The 18,352-nt window shown below is 47.4% G+C and overlaps 1 protein-coding gene across 2 annotated transcripts in view; it reads right to left on the bottom strand.

Moving 5' to 3' along the window:
• Positions 1–4,352: 4,352 nt before the first annotated feature.
• The window catches only part of Ubac2 (UBA domain containing 2), a 145,183-nt gene continuing 131,183 nt past the window's right edge, over positions 4,353–18,352 (bottom strand). For both annotated transcript variants that reach the window (XM_021182053.3, XM_021182051.3), the window contains 2 exons: positions 14,577–14,699; positions 4,353–5,489 (listed from right to left, as the gene is read on the bottom strand). In XM_021182053.3, coding sequence (XP_021037712.1) covers positions 5,382–5,489; positions 14,577–14,699 — 231 coding nt within the window. In that variant the 3' untranslated portion in view covers positions 4,353–5,381. The remainder of the gene's footprint in view (positions 5,490–14,576; positions 14,700–18,352) is intronic.

The raw sequence follows: 18,352 nt of genomic DNA, 5'->3' as shown, positions 1-18,352 counted from the left end.
GGGGTGAGGAACACCCCAGCATCCCTCAGGGGTGGACAGAAGGGGAAGAAGGCTCCTCAAGGCCATGATGTCTCAAGCCATTCAATCTTGAGAGCCTTGTAGGGTGACCATGTTTAGAGATGCAGACTCTAAAGAGCTAAGTTCTAATTCAATGACTAAAGTCTTTGTAAGATCTGGGCATGGACAGGTGTGGAGGGAGGCCATGTGAAAGAACAGAAAAACGCCATCTTCAGGAGGAACCAGGCTTGTGAGCAACTTGATCTGGGCTCTGCAGTTCCTGGGGCTGTGAAGAAACTGATTCATGTGCTGGAAGCCCTCTGTGCTCCTATACAACAGTTTGACAGACAGACAGGCAAACAGACAGACTGCCTTTGCAAGTGCTTTGCATTCTCCTTTGCTGGGGTAGGGGTTAACCCCAGGCCTTGCGCATGATAGATCAGTACTCTGCCACTGACCTCCTTCTGCATAGTGTGTGCCTATGTGCATGTATGCATGTGTGTGCTATGCATATGTGGATGTGGATTCACGAGGAGGCACACATGTATGCAGATGTGTAACTCTTGACTGGGGGTGACGTGTACTGGAGACTGAACTTTTGGTGTCCTCTAGGTACCTAAAATGCAAGGCTAGCTGCGCCCAGAGCTGCAGAGAATCTGTTCTCCAGTGCTTTAGAGTTTGGGGCCTCCAGGCCAAGTCTATGCCCTACATTTCCAGACTGAGTTGCTTCTGGAGCCTTGAGTTGATTTTATGCTTGCTCATCAGTGCTGTTCTGCAGAAGTCTGTCACCCTTATCTCGTTTTATCCTTTCTCTCATTGCTAGTATTCTCTTAATTTGGGTACATGTGGGGGACATGACAAAACCAGTGGTAACCACAGTCCTTTCCACAGACTCACATGCATGCCTGCTGTGGCAGAGGCTGTAAATCAGACAGTCTGGAGAGGCACAAGGGACTGGGGTCAAGTTCTTGAAAACACTCAGTTCCCTTGTGAAGAGGTTCTGATCTCTACCAGGCAGGAGGGCTGAAGAGGGCCTTCTCTGGATGGGACATCCAAAGATGGAGTCAAGGTACCCTCAGCAAGCCACTGGTGGCTTTGGATGCAGCCTTCATCTGTACAACGAGGACATTAGTCAACACGATCTTTGACATTCCTCTCAGCTCAAGAACTGGGTGAACTGTGAGTGAAAGAGCCGTAAGTGTGTCAGAGATCGGTTTCCCTGTGAAGCTGTTCGCCTGGCTTTCTATATCTTCGATGGCTTTCTTTGTGATGCTGTGTGGGTGACCTGGCCACTCCCCTACGTAGTCAGTTACTGGTATCCCTCTAGGGAAACTCTCATCAGGAATACAGACAGAGGCTAGTGGCGGGACCAGGGGCCACACAATGTTAAACACTAAACCCAGAGAAGGAAGGGAGATCCAGCCAGGGAGTATGGCCTTGGATAGTGTTCTGTTCAGTTGCTAGGATCAAACATCTTGTACTCTCTGGGTGGGGACTCTTCCTGGCCCCTTAGCATGTGTAGTGAAGAAGCTTGAAGCAGCTTTGACTCTCAGAGCTGGTGCTTTGCCCGAACAACTCTCACTGGAGATGTTTCTCCTGACTGTCTCAGCCTAGGCAACGTTTCTACTTTCTTGGCCACTGTAGCTCCCGTGAGAATTCTCTCAGGTAGCCTCACTTGCCAATATGAAGAACTGATAAGGCCTGAAAGTGGCCTGTGGCTTCTGAGCTGGTCCAGGTAGCTGGTTCTCTGTATGTCAGGTCTCACCAAGAGATGGCTGGGACTTGTGCCCAAGTCTCACAGACTCATAAGTGTCTACGGTTTTGAAATGAAATAATTTGGTTATTATGAAAGTTGATGGATAAAGAATGAAGAAGGTGGGAAATACAGCTTGCTTAGCATGTGTGATGCTATGCTTGATTCCGAACACTGAAAAAGAAAGAGGGGAAGGGGGGGTGCTTTCCCTAGGAACTGAGCCGAATGTTGGCAAATGACTCCCCAAACCACCAAAGCTGTCATCAGAACAGGAGTATAACAGCTAGAAGGGCTTGATAGGGCGGGGTGGGAAACTAGAAGGATTACACCCAACCCCCATGGCTGCATTCAGCCCTCAGGTTTTGATAATGAAATCCCAGCTGCATCTCAGTGGCGATCTCTGGTGTAGACTGAATGCTCACCCTGCAGTCCATCGCTCAAGAGGCTGAAGCAGAGAGTTGCTGGGATTTCACGGCCAGCTTGGGTTACTTAGCAAGGTCCTGTCTTTAGAGGCAAACAGGACGACTCGGGGGTGGGGAAGCAGCTCAGTTGGGGGAGAGCTTGCACAGTGCACACAGCTCTGGGACCAAATAAACACAATGTGATGGTGCCCAGCTGTGACCCAATCAATCACTAGGGAGGTGGAGGCAGAAGTTCAAGGTCATCCTTGGCTATATAGTGAATTTGAGGCCAGCCTGGGCTACTTGAAGCCCAACCAAACAAGCCAAAATAAAATACCCACCCAAATTACAGACATGGAATTTTAAAGATGCGAATAGTATACACTTCTACAATACTATATATAAATTCACCACCAGTGTACAGCCTGAGTTGTGAGAGCTTCTAATACAGGAAAATCTTTCCAAAGAGTGGTGGTGATGGGCGGGGAGGGTAATTTGCTAGTGTTCTTTGGTATCTCTGGAGACAGAGGGAGGGCTCCTTCCTGGTCTCTGGAGACAGAGGGAGGGCTCTTTCCTGGTCTCTGGAGACAGAGGGAGGGCTCCTTCCCCGTCTCTCTGGCAAATGAGTACTTACTTCCATTTCTCTTCTCACCTGTTCTGGTCCCTGCTTAAGGACAGGGCTGTTATCTTCTCTTCCTCCCAGTTCTGAGATGATCCTATTCTGCAAGTCCCACTTCCTGGCTTTCTTCACATCCCAGCTCTTGCCCTCAGGAACCTGCCACCACCATGCTGCCCTACCTTGCTTGTGTCCTTCCTTTGGCCCGCAGATCTCCCTACCTCCCCAACAGGGACTGCCCTCTGCTGACTCCAGCCTCCTGAGAGCTCCTAGTGCTGGGATGCTAACCCCTAACACACAGCCCAGCTCTCCAGCCTCACCTCTTCCCAGGCTGACAATCTGTATCTCGGGGGCATTTTCTCCTACATCTGCAACTCTGTATCCCAGACCAGCCTCTGCCCTTCTCCCCATTGCCAAGGAGCATGCGTACCATCAAAGTCTAGCCACTGAGGCTGGCTCTCTGCTGGACACAGCTATATTAAGGACTTCCATAGTCAAGTGACTCCCCCCCCAACCCCCATTCCAGGTCCATCCTCTGCTAAAGCACTGCATCTGTGAGGGAACCTGAACTGAACATCATCTCACAAATGATGCACCGTCTGCTAGCTGTGTGAAATGTGTAAGAACATAACCCAGGGACCTGGAAGACATTCTCAGTGCCACCGGGAGGCGTTGACAGTTTGTGTTCAGTTTGCCTCAAGTGGCTGTTTGCTAACCCTATGCTGTCTGATTCAACTGCATCTCAGGGTCAGGGTGTCCTTAGGTATGGTGACAGTTCACTTTCATTGTTGACTCTGTGCATTTAGAATCATGGAAACACCTCTGGCTGGGTGTACCTTTGAGTATTTCAACTGATATTGTAGGCTGCACCATCCCATGAGCTGGGGAAGGGAGACCGTGAGAACCAGCATTCACCCGATGGCAGAAAGCTTGACCAGCCACCTCATGCTCCTGTAGCCATGTCCCCCACTCCTCCCACTGTGAGCCGGAGCTCCTCCAAGTCCTCCCACTGTGAGCTGTTTTTGACAGGTTATTTTGTCAACAGCAACAAGTTAACCCAGTCACAGAAGGACAAATTCACTCACTATGGACAACTTTTCTCCACTCCTTTCCCATTCCGGTCTGGACCTGCTGTTCTGAAAGCCAAGGCTAACCTGTCAGCATCTGCATAAAGCCCTCAGCGTAGAAGCTTGTCTATACCCTACCAAGCCATCACACTTACAGAGAGCCCTTGCCCTCTAGAACCCAGTCTTGAACTCCAGATAAGGAGTCCATACAGTGGTGCTGGGTGGGTCTTAAGAGTGTCTCACTTTACACTCCTACCTCCAGGAGCAGTGTCCCTTGGCCCCGTCAGTGAAGGGAGCTGGTCACTGTGCTCACACTGGGCCTGCAGGGCAGCTCCAACCCTGTTCTGAGCAGCAGGGCCCCAGTCAGCACTGCCCACGGTGACCACACTGCGGCAACAGAAGGTAGTGCTCACTGTGCAGGCCTCGGCCTTCTCAAGATGTTGTCTGGGTTCATTTTTCTTTTTGGTGGAATTGCCTAAAGTTTTATTTAGAGAAGTATCATAAAAACTACTGAAAAGTAAAACACATAAAAACTTTATTGTAAGTATCACACACCTAGATTTGCATCAATTTGACACATTGCTGCTCACTGTGCAGAACACACCCGGTGCAGTTTGCTTACGGGACAGTCGTCAATTCCTACAGCTGCTCTTGCTCACAGGGGCTGCCTCCTGCTTACACCTCCCTGACTGTCTGCACAGTGGGCACTGCCTCACCCACTACAAGGGGCAAGGATGGGGCCAGGGAGGGTGTGCTGCCAGAAGAGCTGGTGGTGTGTGGAGGGCTGCAGACTGGCCCAGGGTGGGCAGGCCAGGGCTGAGCCATTGCTGGCCAGCGCCTGCTCTCTACACAGCCCCACTAAGTCTCTGAAGCAACTTTTTTCTTTATTCCAATTCACTCCTTTGCCCAAGTGGCCACTGTAATGCATTCTGAGCAAAATGACCCCAGGTAGGCATCACGGGGCAGTCTAGAGCCCCACATCAGCACTGGATTATCTGTACTAAAGCAGGAGTTGGGGCAGACTCCCTAGGCTGGAGGAGGCTCATCTCCAGCTCCCTCTGTCACTGAGGCCTCAAGGACACTGCCCAGTGTCTAGGCAGTGTGTGCAGAATAGTCACTGAGATGTGAATACAAACTGAAGAGAAAAAACCAGTCCATAAGGGGTAGTGTGACACAGCCTTTCTGAGGTCACATGACCTGCAGCCCGTCACTGACGTGAGGATGAGCAGACTGCACTCGAGCTTCAGGACAGTTGTCTCTCTCTGGGGTGCTATAAAACAGCCACCAAAACCTGTAACCGCCATGCATTTGAACACGTAAGAATGACGGCTCTCCACACTGAGAAATGCCCAGTAAAAAAATAAAGATAGAAAATACATGCTAATTTAATGGCAAACTTATTTGATACTACACGGCAACCATCTTGGATTTAAGGACAGTGTATGGTGGGAACCACCGTCTTCTCTTGAGAACACCTGTGCTGGGGTCTGCTTGGTCCTCAGGCTGATGTGGTGGCAGGCACATCACTGTCATTCAGCGGCTGGATGTCAGTGCTGCAGCAGGAAGTTGGTGGCCACATTGAGGTCATTGTTTGAGGCCCTCAGGGCCTCCAAGGCGTCCCCTCTGGAAAATCCCATCTCCATGAGGCGGGCAACCTGCAAAGAGGGCAGAAAATGAAGACTCAACAACACAAAGCGTATCCTTAGCACCACATGTGCCTCACGTGGCTTTGCGGGAAAGCTCAAGCTTCTAAAACGACCCGAGTCAGTTCACGTCTACTCCCAAGTCAAGCCTGTAGTAAAATATGATGAGAAGCAGGTAGGAGAAGCTGTGCTCCAACTTGGGTGCCATGTTATACTGAAATATTTCCACCAAATTAACTAGTTACTTTACACTTAGCTTCAACATCCCAGGACTGGAACAAAGACAAATTCTTTGCCAAAATGTAACAGATTCCCCCTGGCCCAATTCAAGAGTAACCTCACAGCCTGGCCTTCACTGCACCCCTACTGGTATTCCGACCTCCTTTTCTCCTCCAGAATCACCCTGTGAGTTCTAGCTACAGAATCTGAAGCTTTCTCTAGCTCAGTCTCCAAACTCTGCCCATAAGCCAGCTCCATACACTTAGGATTTAGTCACAGCAGTGACACTATTTTTAGTACCAAGTTAGCGAGCTTTCTACAACTGTGAGAGATCACCCAACAGAAAGAGCTTAGAGAAGGACAGGTTTACTGTGGCTCATGGCTTAAAAGGATCAGCCCGTAGTTATTGTGCCCCCACGTGTTTGGACAGAACATCATGGTAGTGCTGTGTGGCAGGCAGGAGGCAGAGGATGACACCAGGAGGGACCAGGGACAAGACACCCAAGGGCTTGCTCTCCCTCAGGACAAGACACCCAAGGCCAGCTCTCCCTTAGAACAAGACACCCAAGGCCCTGCTCTCCCTTAGAACAAGACACCCAAGGCCAGCTCTCCCTTAGAACAAGACACCCAAGGCCAGCTCTCCCTTAGAACAAGACACCCAAGGCCCTGCTGTCCCCCAGGGACAAGATATTCTAGGGCCTGCTCTGCCACAGGGATAAGACACCCTAGGACCTGATCTCCCAGTGACCTGCTCCTTCCGATTAGATCCTACTTCCTGAAGTGTCTAGAGCCTACAAACAGTGCCATCAGCTAGGTAACTAGAGCTTTAATGCATGAGCTTGTACTAGAATTTCACATTAAACTCTTAACACCGTGTCTCTGGACCCCAATCCTTTCTCAGTTTGTGTCATCTGAAAACATGGTACCCAAAGCAGTGTGCAACTCTATGGGTGTGTGCTGATAGGTGTGTGTGTGTGTTACATCTGTGTACATGGATATATATATATATATATATATATATATATATATATACACACACACACACACACACACACACACTTATGTAGAGAGCTATGACATGTGAACTGGTTAGCAGGAGCCTGCTGAAAACTTGATAGTTTTCACCTGCCATACTCAGGAGAGTTCTCAAATCCTACAGTGACCTTGTAGGTAAAAGAATGGCACATATCTCTGCCTGTTTTCCAGCCAACTCAAAGGAGTTACTTCTAAATGTCATCAATCATCCCTCTCAAACTTGTATCTCCCCTAAGTATGCTTAGCAAACCTGCAAACTTCATTTGAATCATTACTGATGACAGTTTTTAGACACACCAGATCAAAGATAGAGCTCTGAGCCCATGAGAAAGTTCTCTGCGTTCAGTGGTTAATCAGCTTACCCAGTTAAAAGCCCAGGTCACCTCAGTGCTATTATCTATTCCACAGGCTGGTGCTCTAGCTCCACAGAGATGTAAATTCACAGATGTAAATTCAGTGACATCTGTGTCAACAGGGTTATTTTGGTTTTCTCAGACTGCAAAGATTTTTCTGACATCTACAAGTCATGTGGTGCTAATCTGGTTTACATTGCCAGACACCAAAATACCAAACTTGCCATTTAATTTTTTGGAATTGATTTTCTCCTTTCTTTTGGGACCATTACAGCGAGCATACTCTTACCCTTACCCTTTCAAGCTCCCATCAGCCTAAGTGTCAAGGGGTTGGGAGGTTTGCCGGACACAAATCATAAGGAGGGAAAAAATCTGCCTGATGAAAGCAGTCTGTCTAGTTATTTTCACCTTGGGTTCCAATCGTAAAGGTGGCGCTCTGCAGTTATCCTGGCTGAGGAGCACTGTCTCCGGGCCAGTCAGTAGTTGGGCGGGTCCATTTCCTGCTGAGTGTTGCGTATTTCAAGGCCTCCAGCCAGTCTGTCCCTTCCTATCCTGGTTGCTTCCCTGCACACTTCACGCAGAGCTGTAGCTCACTTTCATTTTGAACCTGAACAGGAGCAGGTCTATATGCTGTCGACAGGCAGCAGTCTCAGGGGCTGGTAAGTCATAGCTGGAGCTGAGAGCCAGCAGAGATGTCTGGCTACCACTGTAACAATGGTCCGTGATCTTTCCCTGCACTAATGACACACGTGGGTTCCAAGAAGACACTGCTGCACAAGGACAGGTGGCACAGACCTCACTGGGGCCCTCAGGTTTGGAATGGTAGAGTGGCCCTGTAAGCAAGGTCTGTCAGGAGAATGAACACCTTCTTTGTGCGCAGTTGCTGTGATCACTCCTTCTCAGACATGAATGACCACATGTCCACCACTGGGTTGACAATGAGTCAGGTTTTCACAGGTCTTCTCTGAAGAGGCTTCTATTGCTGAAATTGAGCAGCAGACCTGGAGCTTCAGACACCCAGTGCCTGAGTGGTCAGAGCTGGCTTCTTTATTTATGTATTTTTCAGGGCTGAGAAGACAAGTGTGTGTTTACTGACTGGCCTGGTATAGGCTTATCTGAGAGTCTGTGAAGGACCTGCCCTATGGAGCTATGGTAAAGGGAATGGTTGGGAATCCACCAGCTCGAATTTCCCACATAGCTGATGACCTTGTGTGCTGCACAAGGACAATGTCTGGGACAATCTCTCCCCATCTAACAGAGAGCCTGACACACACAGTAGCCCAGACTGAGGTGAGGCGGTCAGGCTCAGTGATGTGAGCTCCTTAAGGAAGTGGCTCAGTTTCCCAGCTGAGGGAGAGTCACCAGCAGGCCACACAGCTGCATCCCATCATTACCAGATGCCAGGTTGACATCAATTTGTATGGGAAACTTATGAAATGCCCCATGGAGTTTTCTAAAAAGCTGTTCCTTTAATCCTTGCTGCCCCCCAGCCCACTGGGTACCTTCCTCCTGACCCACAGAAGGAACTGTCTAAACCACTGTGGAGTGTCAGCTTAGAGCACAGTGAGACGTCCAGTCCAATGTCTAACCCATCTTTTGCTCAGGTTTGCTTAGAATCCAACCATGGGTGATTACTATCCCACGAGAGAGACTGTTCTGCTTGCTCTGCTCTGTCTGTCTGTCTAGTTCTGAGACAAGGTTTCATAGCATAGCCCTGGCTGTATTAAACTATGTAGTCCAAGCTGGCTTCAAACTTGTAGCAATCCTTTTACCTCAGCCTCCTAAGTTTTGGGGTTACAGGTACCAGAGAAAACACCAGCTCCTTTGTAGTCTTTCACAACTATTTATTCAGTCATTAAAGTTCCCCAAGTGGAATATCCAATGATTCTGCTCTGTGGCTGAGGTGAGTGCCTGAGACCATAGAATCTACAGGGCACCAGGGAGAGCCTCCCTGTTTCTTCGTCCCTGGGTTGGGTGTGCATTTGTGCTAGTGTCCTGTCCTCTCCGACTAACTCAGTCAGCTGCCTCTCATCACGGCCCACCACAGGCGTCAGGAGCCTTACTCAGCCTCCTGTGACATGGTAAATGAAGCCAGTGGCTGGCTGACCGGAGGGAGGGAACATGGATGGAACGAGGCACGGTCACTGTCAGCTGACAACAGGTGGACTGTACTTTTCCCTCCCACGTGTTCTTCAAAAAACAGACCACACCTCGAGGGAGGAAACCGGCACATAGAGACACAGTTCTTTCCTTGTTTTTAAATACTTTTTTCAAGTATCTCTGATGACCTGTACACTTCTACCTATCTCGGGGTAACTTTCACTCCAAGAAGCTAGCAAAATGGCGCCTTTGTTCTCCACTCCCGACTCACCTCCTCTGTGCTACACATCAAAGACAGACACTCATCCCAGGGATTCGCAGTGGCACCTTCAGTGACAACTGCTTCTTTGCTCAACAAAGACTGTGGTTTCTTTAACTTCCCTCTAGTTACGAGTGTCAAAAACAAATGGTATTTTGGGTTTTTAACTTCCCGAATTCTGATGTTCATGGATGGAGATGCCCACCCCACCTCACAGAGATGGCGGCCCCACCCCACCCACAGCTGGGCTGCCCTTCCATGCTAGGTCACATGCACACTGGATGTGACTGGCAGGGCCAGTGCTGCTCTGCCTCTCTATCGTGACCGTGAGCAGGACCGTCAGCTGTTCCTGCGGGCTCCCCTCCCCCAGTGCTGCTGCTGGACTGCCCTTGTGGGAAGAGCAGCTCTTGTCTTCCTGATCTGATCTCCTCTCACCTCCTGGTTGACAGGGGCTCTGCTGTTTACATGCTCAGGAAAGGGCCACCTCCCTGCTTACTCTTCCAGCACCGTTAGGGTTGGGCGGTCCAGGCCAGGGGTAACTGGGCTGACTAAAATGAAGTTAGAAGTGAACAGGAAGAAAGTATAAATTCACCTCTTGTTCCCTTCAGTTTCAGCATGGGTAAGCCATTTGTGAACTGTCACCTGAGAGGTCGATTTCTAACTTTAGGGAGGGCAAAAGAATCTACCTTAACACCCCCCCCCCACTTTTCATTATTTGCCAGTTAAAATCTTATTTATGGTCCAAGATTGTGTACCTTGCCAGGCCTCACAGCATCCCCCTTATAATCTTGCGTAGGAGTTAGAGGACAACTTGTGGGAGTCAGTTCTCTCCTTCCGCCATGTGATTCTCACTCAGTTCATCAGGAAAGGTGACAAACTCCTTCACCATATTTTTTTTTTCTTTCTGATTTCTAGCATGAGTATGGTATCAAAAATACCTGGTCAAGGAAAGACGGTGCTGGCCACGGCACTCATGGCTCACTGTAGCCAGGGCCCCCTCAACATCCTAGGGCAGTGGGGGAGGGACTCACAAACCCAGCCCTAGCTGAGAAACGACTGGCAGGTCACAGCTTCGAGGGAAGAAAGTAAGTCTTCAGTCATGGTGTAAGCAGGAGTCCAGCGCCCATGCTCCGGAACGCCCCCCCCCCCCGCCCCGCCCATGCTTATGAGTGCGGCCTTCATTAAACCCAGTGGATCACTGGGAAAGACCCATGAAAGTGGGAGAGGGTAAGAGAAGGAAGATGGGGCTGGGATGATCCAAATAGTTTATGTACTTTTATAAAACTGTCAAAGAATAAATAAAAAGTATTAAAAAGAAGAAAATATGGGGGAGGCAGAGGGACGAGGAAGCAGTTCTTGAGATAAGACACTTCAGTACGTTTGCATTTGGCTACAAAAAGGACATTATTTGACAGGCTTTATTTATGCTTTGACAAATTCTCATATATATATATATATATATATATATATATATGACCATGTTTTCCTTAGTTCAAGTTCCCTTTCCACCACTCTCCAGGCTATAGGGAGCCCCTCCAGGCATCTCTGAGGAGCCTCTCTGATCTATCCACTGTTCAGTTTGCAGCTGCTGTCCACCACTCTTTCCTAGCACGTGTCTTGCTACAACAAGGCTGCTTCTCAGTATTGCGTCCCCCACAGCTTGCCTGCAATAGGCAAGCCAGTGTTTGTGGACTTGACTTGGGGCGGGCACAGTTCTTATCAGAACAGGAAGGAGCTAGACCATCTAGAGGCATGCATGCCCTTCTTCCCTCCCTGAGCTGCTGCAGAGTCCTTCACTTCCCCGTGGTACACTTTCTCTCTTCCTACATTGCTGTCCAACATCTCAGGGTGCTTCTTCAACCATTCTGGGAAACAGAGCAGGACTCACTGCCCAGACCGTCTTACCCTCTTCTCTACATGTCTGCCCAAAGGAGGCAGGTGGAGACATCTTGTCCCTTGGCTTCTTGGGGTCACCTTTAGAGACCCTGATATGTGGCTCTAGCCTTGCCCTCTTCAATGGGAGACAAACCTGCAAAGGCGCCTGGAAACAGGATGGGTTCTGAGAACTTGTAATCTCAGACCCAGCACAGGTACAGAAGCAGCAGAGATGGTGTTAGCATCTGTGGCTGTGTGCTAACTTGTGACAGGATGCCTTCATGTATGTACATTTTCTTTGAATGTGTGGCTTATGAAGTCATGGGATTCAGACTCACAGAGATCTATCAGTTGCTGAGATTAAAAGTGTGCACTGCCACACCCAACCAAGACTGTCTCATTTTTCTACAGTAACATGCCAAGCATGTGCATTACAAATACAGTCTGTGAGACCCCCGATGTTCTGCACCTAATCAGGAATGTTGAAACACAAGATTTGGGAAATGGGTTAGCAAGAGAAGACGATGGGGGAGGGTGGAGAAAGGCAGGCAGGCCTCACGAGGTCGTGTCATATCACAGCAGAGAGAGGAAGAGCTATTGCTCCTTTAAAGTGAGACTGTCAGCAGGTTAACCTGACCCCTGCCATTCTGGGAGGACCAGGGAAAAATGACTAAGAGAAAAAGCCTGGGGCTGGAGAGGTGGCTCAGCGGTTAAGAGCACTGACTGCTCTTCTGAAGGTCCTGAGTTCAATTCCCAGCAACCACATGGTGGCTCACAACCATCTGTAATGAGATCTGATGACCTCTTCTGGTGAGTCTGAAGACAGCTACAGTGTACTTACATATAATAAATAAATAAAGCCTAAACTGCTCGTTTTCACATTCCCCTCTGCTTGCCTCAAACTGCCCAAACCAAGGTCTTGCCTGTAAAGCCGTCCACGGGTGAAGGCGCCCGGAAGAACAGGACTCAGCGCTGCACAGGTGAGGAGTCACATGACAGTCTCCGTGTTTCTTTCCACCAAGATGGAGGACTATTATTGTATTCTCAAATCTGTCATTACTAGGATCTAACAAATACCGAATTATTTAGGCTTTTCTTCCGAGTCTCTGGGATAATATTTGCCTAGGGAATTTTTGAAGATGACAGGAGAGATGGACTCTGGCTGGCCAGAGGCACTGCATATCTTTAATCTGAGTAAGAGGCAGAAGCAGAAGGATTATGCACTGAGATGAGCCTGCACTTCAAGTAAGGCCCTGTCTAAAAATATAATAAGCAAATAAGAAAGAACTCTGGCTGCACATCTGTTCCTCTGTCGCCCAAACCTAACGGAGTTAGTGAAACACAAGCCTGAGGCAAGAGACTCCCAGACAAAAGGGCCGACTGACCGACTGTTAGCCCAAGGTGAAAGCACCTGCCCAGGCCTATGGCAGGGCTATGGGCAGACCTTCTAGTTACAGAGCATGCCAGGACAGCAGACAGTTTGGTCTGAGGCTGGCCTGGTGGTGCAACCAGCTGTGGAACCAGCTGTGGAAGCAAGCTGCACAGGCAGAGGGATATTTCAAGTGTTATCACGGCAATGGTTTGGACTGAAACAAAATTTAAAATGCTTTTCTCATTTGAAATAATTTCAAAGGTGAAGCTTCAGAAGTTCCCTAAAAACCCTGCTGGCTCCTCACCCAGAGCAGCTGCCATGGCTTGTCGAGTCTCTTCAGCATCTTCTGAGCCACTGTTAGTGCAAGTGGAAAAGCTGGAGTCAGTCCGACACTAATAACCTCATCCACCCACAGTCCACACCATCCGCCGACTGACGAACGGCTTTCACTGCAGACTTCTCTCCCAGCGCATTCAGCCCGGGCCATAGACGTCAGCTAGGTGGAGGGAGCAGCCACCTCATCCCCTTTACCTGTAGCACTTCCTGACTTATATGAAGAAATCAGGCTATAGAGAATAAACAATACTTTACGCAGGCCCCCAGGCTGCGTAAAGTGCTGTATTTTGAATCCCTTTCATTGCATAAATACAGTGCCTTTGTTCCACTATTGGTGATGTTAGTTTTGATAACTGGGTGGGACCCGGTGTCTTTACTATGTGGATGTTATTTTCCTTGTGTAACAAGTAAGTATCTTATCGATGAGGAGATAGTGTGAGAATATAGAAACAGCCAGATTTTTCACATATTAAAGACTTTCCCTTGAATTAATCTTTATTATGGTTGTAAAGCTGTGGTTTCTAAAAAAACACTGTCCTTTCCACTATGTGGAAACTTGCTCTCTTTCTTCTACATATGTCTGTAATATTTATCTATCAGCATCAGCACAGCGGTCTGAATGAGAAGAGTCTCTCATAGTCTCAGGCACACGAACTTCCTGGGTCCCAGTTAGTGACACTGTTCTCGGAGGTTAAGGCGGTGAAGCCTTGCTGGAGGAAGTGTGTCACTGAGGGTGGGATCTGGAATTCAAAGCTTCACTCTGCTTCCACTTTGTTCTCTGTGCTTGGTGCCTCTGTCTGAACGCGTGAAACACAACTTCCTGCTTCTGCTGCCCTGCTTTCCACTGCTGCTAGACCTCCCCGACAGCGAGACTTACCACGTGGAACCATGGGGGCACACACACACACACACACACACACACACACAGAAAGACCCCATGCTATGCTAATTTCATTTCGCCCTCAGTGGCAGAATTACAGCTCCTGAACCACTGAAAATTAACCAAAGACAAAGCTTAAGACTTGTTTTAAAAAAACATAAAAGTAAAAGCCTCACAGAGGCGCTGCTCTCTTCCTACCTCCTCTCAACCCTGGGACTCCAGACCCTTCCGCCTTAGCCTTCTACACAGCAGGAGGACAGGTGTGTATAGGGAGCTAAGGTACAAGGAGCACATGCTCCCGTGTCGTGTGCGTGCGTGTTCCCACGAGCCTGCCCCTGCACAGGTCAACCTTCTGTGTCCTTCCTGAGCTACTGACCACCTAGGTTTTTGAGATAAGATCATCTTTTTGCTGAAACCCGAGTTCTGCCAATTAGGCAAGCCTGGATTGCCTAAGTAAGCCCTAAGACCATCCTATCTCTGTCGTCCCAGAACTGGGGTTACAATGTTGGCATTATTAATGGGTTCTGGAGATCCAGCTCTGGTCCTCACGCTTGCATGGCAGGTACTTTATCATCTCTACAGTCCCCTAATCAAGCTTTTATTTCTTGCTGGTCCAAACTGCTTCAAGCCTGCAGCGTGGATTGGACTGAGTATGGGTGTCACTGGTTACCTGCTCTTCAGAAACTTCCGGGGGTGGAGATGCTCGCTGCTCAGACCGAGGTCCATCTTGATAGTTGATATTTCGTCGCTGACGTAAAGGGGGGAAAAGCCGGTTCCAATTGATCATTCCTCCCTACAAAGAGAGCAACATGGGTCAATAAGGAAAGCAGCAGACATCTGCAGTGCCTAGGGAGCCTCCCTAGAGGCAGTCAGAGCCCAGCTGGAAAATGAAACCACTCTCAACCACGAGGATAAAGCCAGCCTCTGCCACAGGCACAGGAGAGAAAAGGCTCCAGGTCATGTGAAGTGTTTTGTGCAGCTGGCACAAGGTGGCAAAATGCAGACTAGACTTCCTAAACAGCCTCAGCCTCACGGACCCTGGCCCAACACTGGCCATGGCCACAGCCATATCTTAGGAGTTCAAGGTCCTGCAGGGTGTGATGGAGACACAGACATGGATAAGGAAGTAAGAAGAAAGCCACTGTTTCAGACACTACCAGCTCGTGCTCTATGTACTCATTTCTGAGCGTCTGTGGTCCAAGAAGACCAGAGGTTGTAATGAAGTCTACACCCAGTGACAAGACCAGAGGTTGTAATGAAGTCTACACCCAGTGACAAGACCTAAGGTTGTAATGAAGTCTACACCCAGTGACAAGACCAGAGGTAGTAATGAAGTCTACACCCAGTGACAAGACCAGAGGTTGTAATGAAGTCTACACCCAGTGACAAGCTACAGAGCCAAGGGCAAAGAGCAAAGGTTCACAAACGAAGGTCATTAACTTATTGAGCCTCTGCGGGTACTGAAGGTGAAAGATAAATCCACTGTTGGCTTCAAATCTGAGGTAAAAAACATGACATGGTGCTTTCTAAAGATGCCTGTTTTTGTTGTGTGCAGATCTCCGAATTTATTAACTTAAAAAGGACTATTTCTAGATGTCTTAGAGTTTCTGTAAATATATAGAATGTGACAGTCTGAAAACTTTCCTCCTTATGGAGACCTAAAACATTCAAGAAACTTAACACACACACATGTAGACACAGACACACACACATGTCCATGGCTGAATACAAAAGGAAAAAAAATTGGAAATCCGAATGTACCAGAAACAAGTAGACACTGGGAACAACAGCAGAAGCAAGCTGAGACTTAGCCAGCCAACCAAACAGAAAGGTCAAGAAACCAGAGGCAAACCCAAGCACAGAAGGAGCCAGGCCATCTCATGCACAGCACTGGGATGATAGCAAAACCATGAAAACGATAAGGTTAGACTTCTGTCTCTGACCACTTGTGAAATATGTGCCACAGATTAGACTAGGACACTGGAAGCTAGATTGTTAAAGCCTTTAGAGGATACTTCCATGTCATTGTGATAGGAAAAGATTTCTCAAACAAAAATATAAAAAAGATTGCTAAAATGATTTTATCACCAATAGAAATTTTATTAAAAGTTGAGCTATTGTTGACTAAAACAAAATGACAGTTAACATAGACAAACTAATATTGAAAGAAAATGTCCATGAGCCAGGCATGGTGGTGCACACCTTGCTTTCTTCTTTCTTTCTTTTTTTTTTTTTTTTTGTTTGAGAAGAAAAAGTTTATTTCATCTTATATCTTACAGTACATTATGAATGGTAGTCAGGACAGGAAATCAAACATGAACTGGAGGCAGGCACTGAAGAAGAGGTTATGAAGGAATAGAATTACTATCTTGTGCAGACTGATTTCTTATTCCAGATGTTCAGGGATGGCACTTGCAATGTAAGTCATCAGTTAAGGAAATACTCAGTGATCTTTTGCCTACTCGACAATCTGATGAAGACATTTTTTTTAACTGAAGTTTTCTTTTTCAGTTTGACTCCTGTTAGACTATATTTGATAAAAAAAAAAAAAAAAAGAAAGAAAGAACGAGAGAGAGAGAGATTGATTTTCTCAAAGAACCAGCTCCTGGTTTGGTTGATTCCTTGTAAAGTTCTATATGTTTCTTCTTGGTTGATTTCAACAATGAGTAGGATTATTTTCCTGCCATCTGCTCCTCTTGGGTGTATTTGCTTCTTTTTGTTCTAGAGCTTTCAGGTGTGCTGTTAAGCTGCTAGTGTATGTATGCTCTCTCCAGTTTCTTTTTGGAGGCACTCAGAGCTGTGAGTTTTCCTCTTAGCTCTGCTTTCATTGTGTCCCATAAGTTTGGGTATGTTGTGCCTTCATTTTCATTAAATTTTAAAAAGTTTTAAATGTCTTTCTTTCTTTTTTATTTTATTTTATTTTATTTTTTAGTTTTGGTTTTTGGAGACAGGGTTTCTCTGTGTAGCCCTGGCTGTCTGGCTGTCCTGAAACTCACTCTGTAGACCAGGCTGTCCTCGAACTCAGAAATCTGCCTGGCTCTGCCTCCCAAGTGCTAGGATTAAAGGCGTGTGCCACCACTGCCTGGCCTTTCTTTATTTCTTACTTGACCAAGTTACTCCAAATAGACTGGACCAGAAAAGAAATTCCTCCTGTCACATAATAGTCAAATGTACAAAAGAAAGAATACTAACTACAGTAAAGGAAAAAGGTCAAGAAACATATAAAGGCAGACCTATCAGAATTACACCAGACTTCTTACCAGAGACTATGAAAGCTAGAAGATAATATAAATGCCAGCCCAGGCTACTATACCCAGCAAAACTCTCAATTACCACAGATGGTGAAACCAAGATATTCCATGACAAAACCAAATTTACACAAAATCTTTCTACAAATCCAGTCCACAGAGGATAATAGAGAGAAAACACCAACACAAGGAGGGAAACCACACCCTAGAAAAAGCAAAAAAGTCATCTTTCAACAAACCTAAAAGAAGATAGCCACATAAACATAATTCCAGTGGTGCACACCATTAATCCCAGTATTCATGTGGATCTCTTTGAGTCCAAGGACATCCTGGTCTACAGAAGGAGTTCCAGGACAGCCAGAGCTACAAAGAGAAACCTTGTCTTAAAAAAAATGTTCACGACATGTAACAGACAAGAAAACACACACACTCACAAGAAGGGGTGAGAGAGACAAAGACAGAGAATGACGTACATACATTCGTACATACACAGATATAAATCAAAATGAAAATAAATCTTAAAATGGATATGGCTGTTCAGGGACCCTATACTGGGGCAGAGGGGTGAGGCTGGGTTCTATAAAGACTTCATGCCCCCGCCACAGATCAAGGCTTTCTAGTGCTTTACCTCTTGGCACATACTGCTTTATTTACATCAGCTGAAGTACAATACACAGAATTAGCAAGTGTTTACCAATGTCTACTAATGCCTTACACAATGAATCTAGAAAGAGAATCAAGGCAATGTTCATGCCTTGTAGAAGCTCACAATCTAGTTGTGTCACATCAGACCTTCACAGTGCTGGGATGCACTGGCCACTACTTGGCAGCCTTTTCTCTGGGCTCTGGTGACATCGTGCTTTTGTCTTTCCAGTCCTGTGACCCGTCAGACAGTGTCCCTAAGGAGTTTTGTTTCTCCTTCCATGTTCTGTTGGCAAGCTCCCATCTACTAGCAGGGCTTTAAGCACCATGCTAGTGAGGATTCTGAAGTTTAGATGTTGCGCCCCACAGCTATAGAGCCACTGCCCTGGACAGACACACAGTAAAGTGCTCTGCCGAGCTATGGTACATGGAGCTGTCTTGACAAAGATCTAGGTTTACTAACCAGTAAAATCAGGTGGTAGGTTAATAAAGCGGGTGTGGTGGAAGGGTTGGGAGGGCTGGAGGAAGGAGGCTCACAGAGCAGACAGAGGCTGAA

Source organism: Mus caroli, unplaced genomic scaffold (genome assembly GCF_978045245.1).
Source record: "Mus caroli unplaced genomic scaffold, Mus_caroli_1 scaffold_12, whole genome shotgun sequence".
Lineage (NCBI taxonomy): Eukaryota > Metazoa > Chordata > Mammalia > Rodentia > Muridae > Mus > Mus caroli.
Note: the sequence above shows the minus strand (reverse complement) of the source record. Positions and strands in the feature narration are given on the sequence as shown.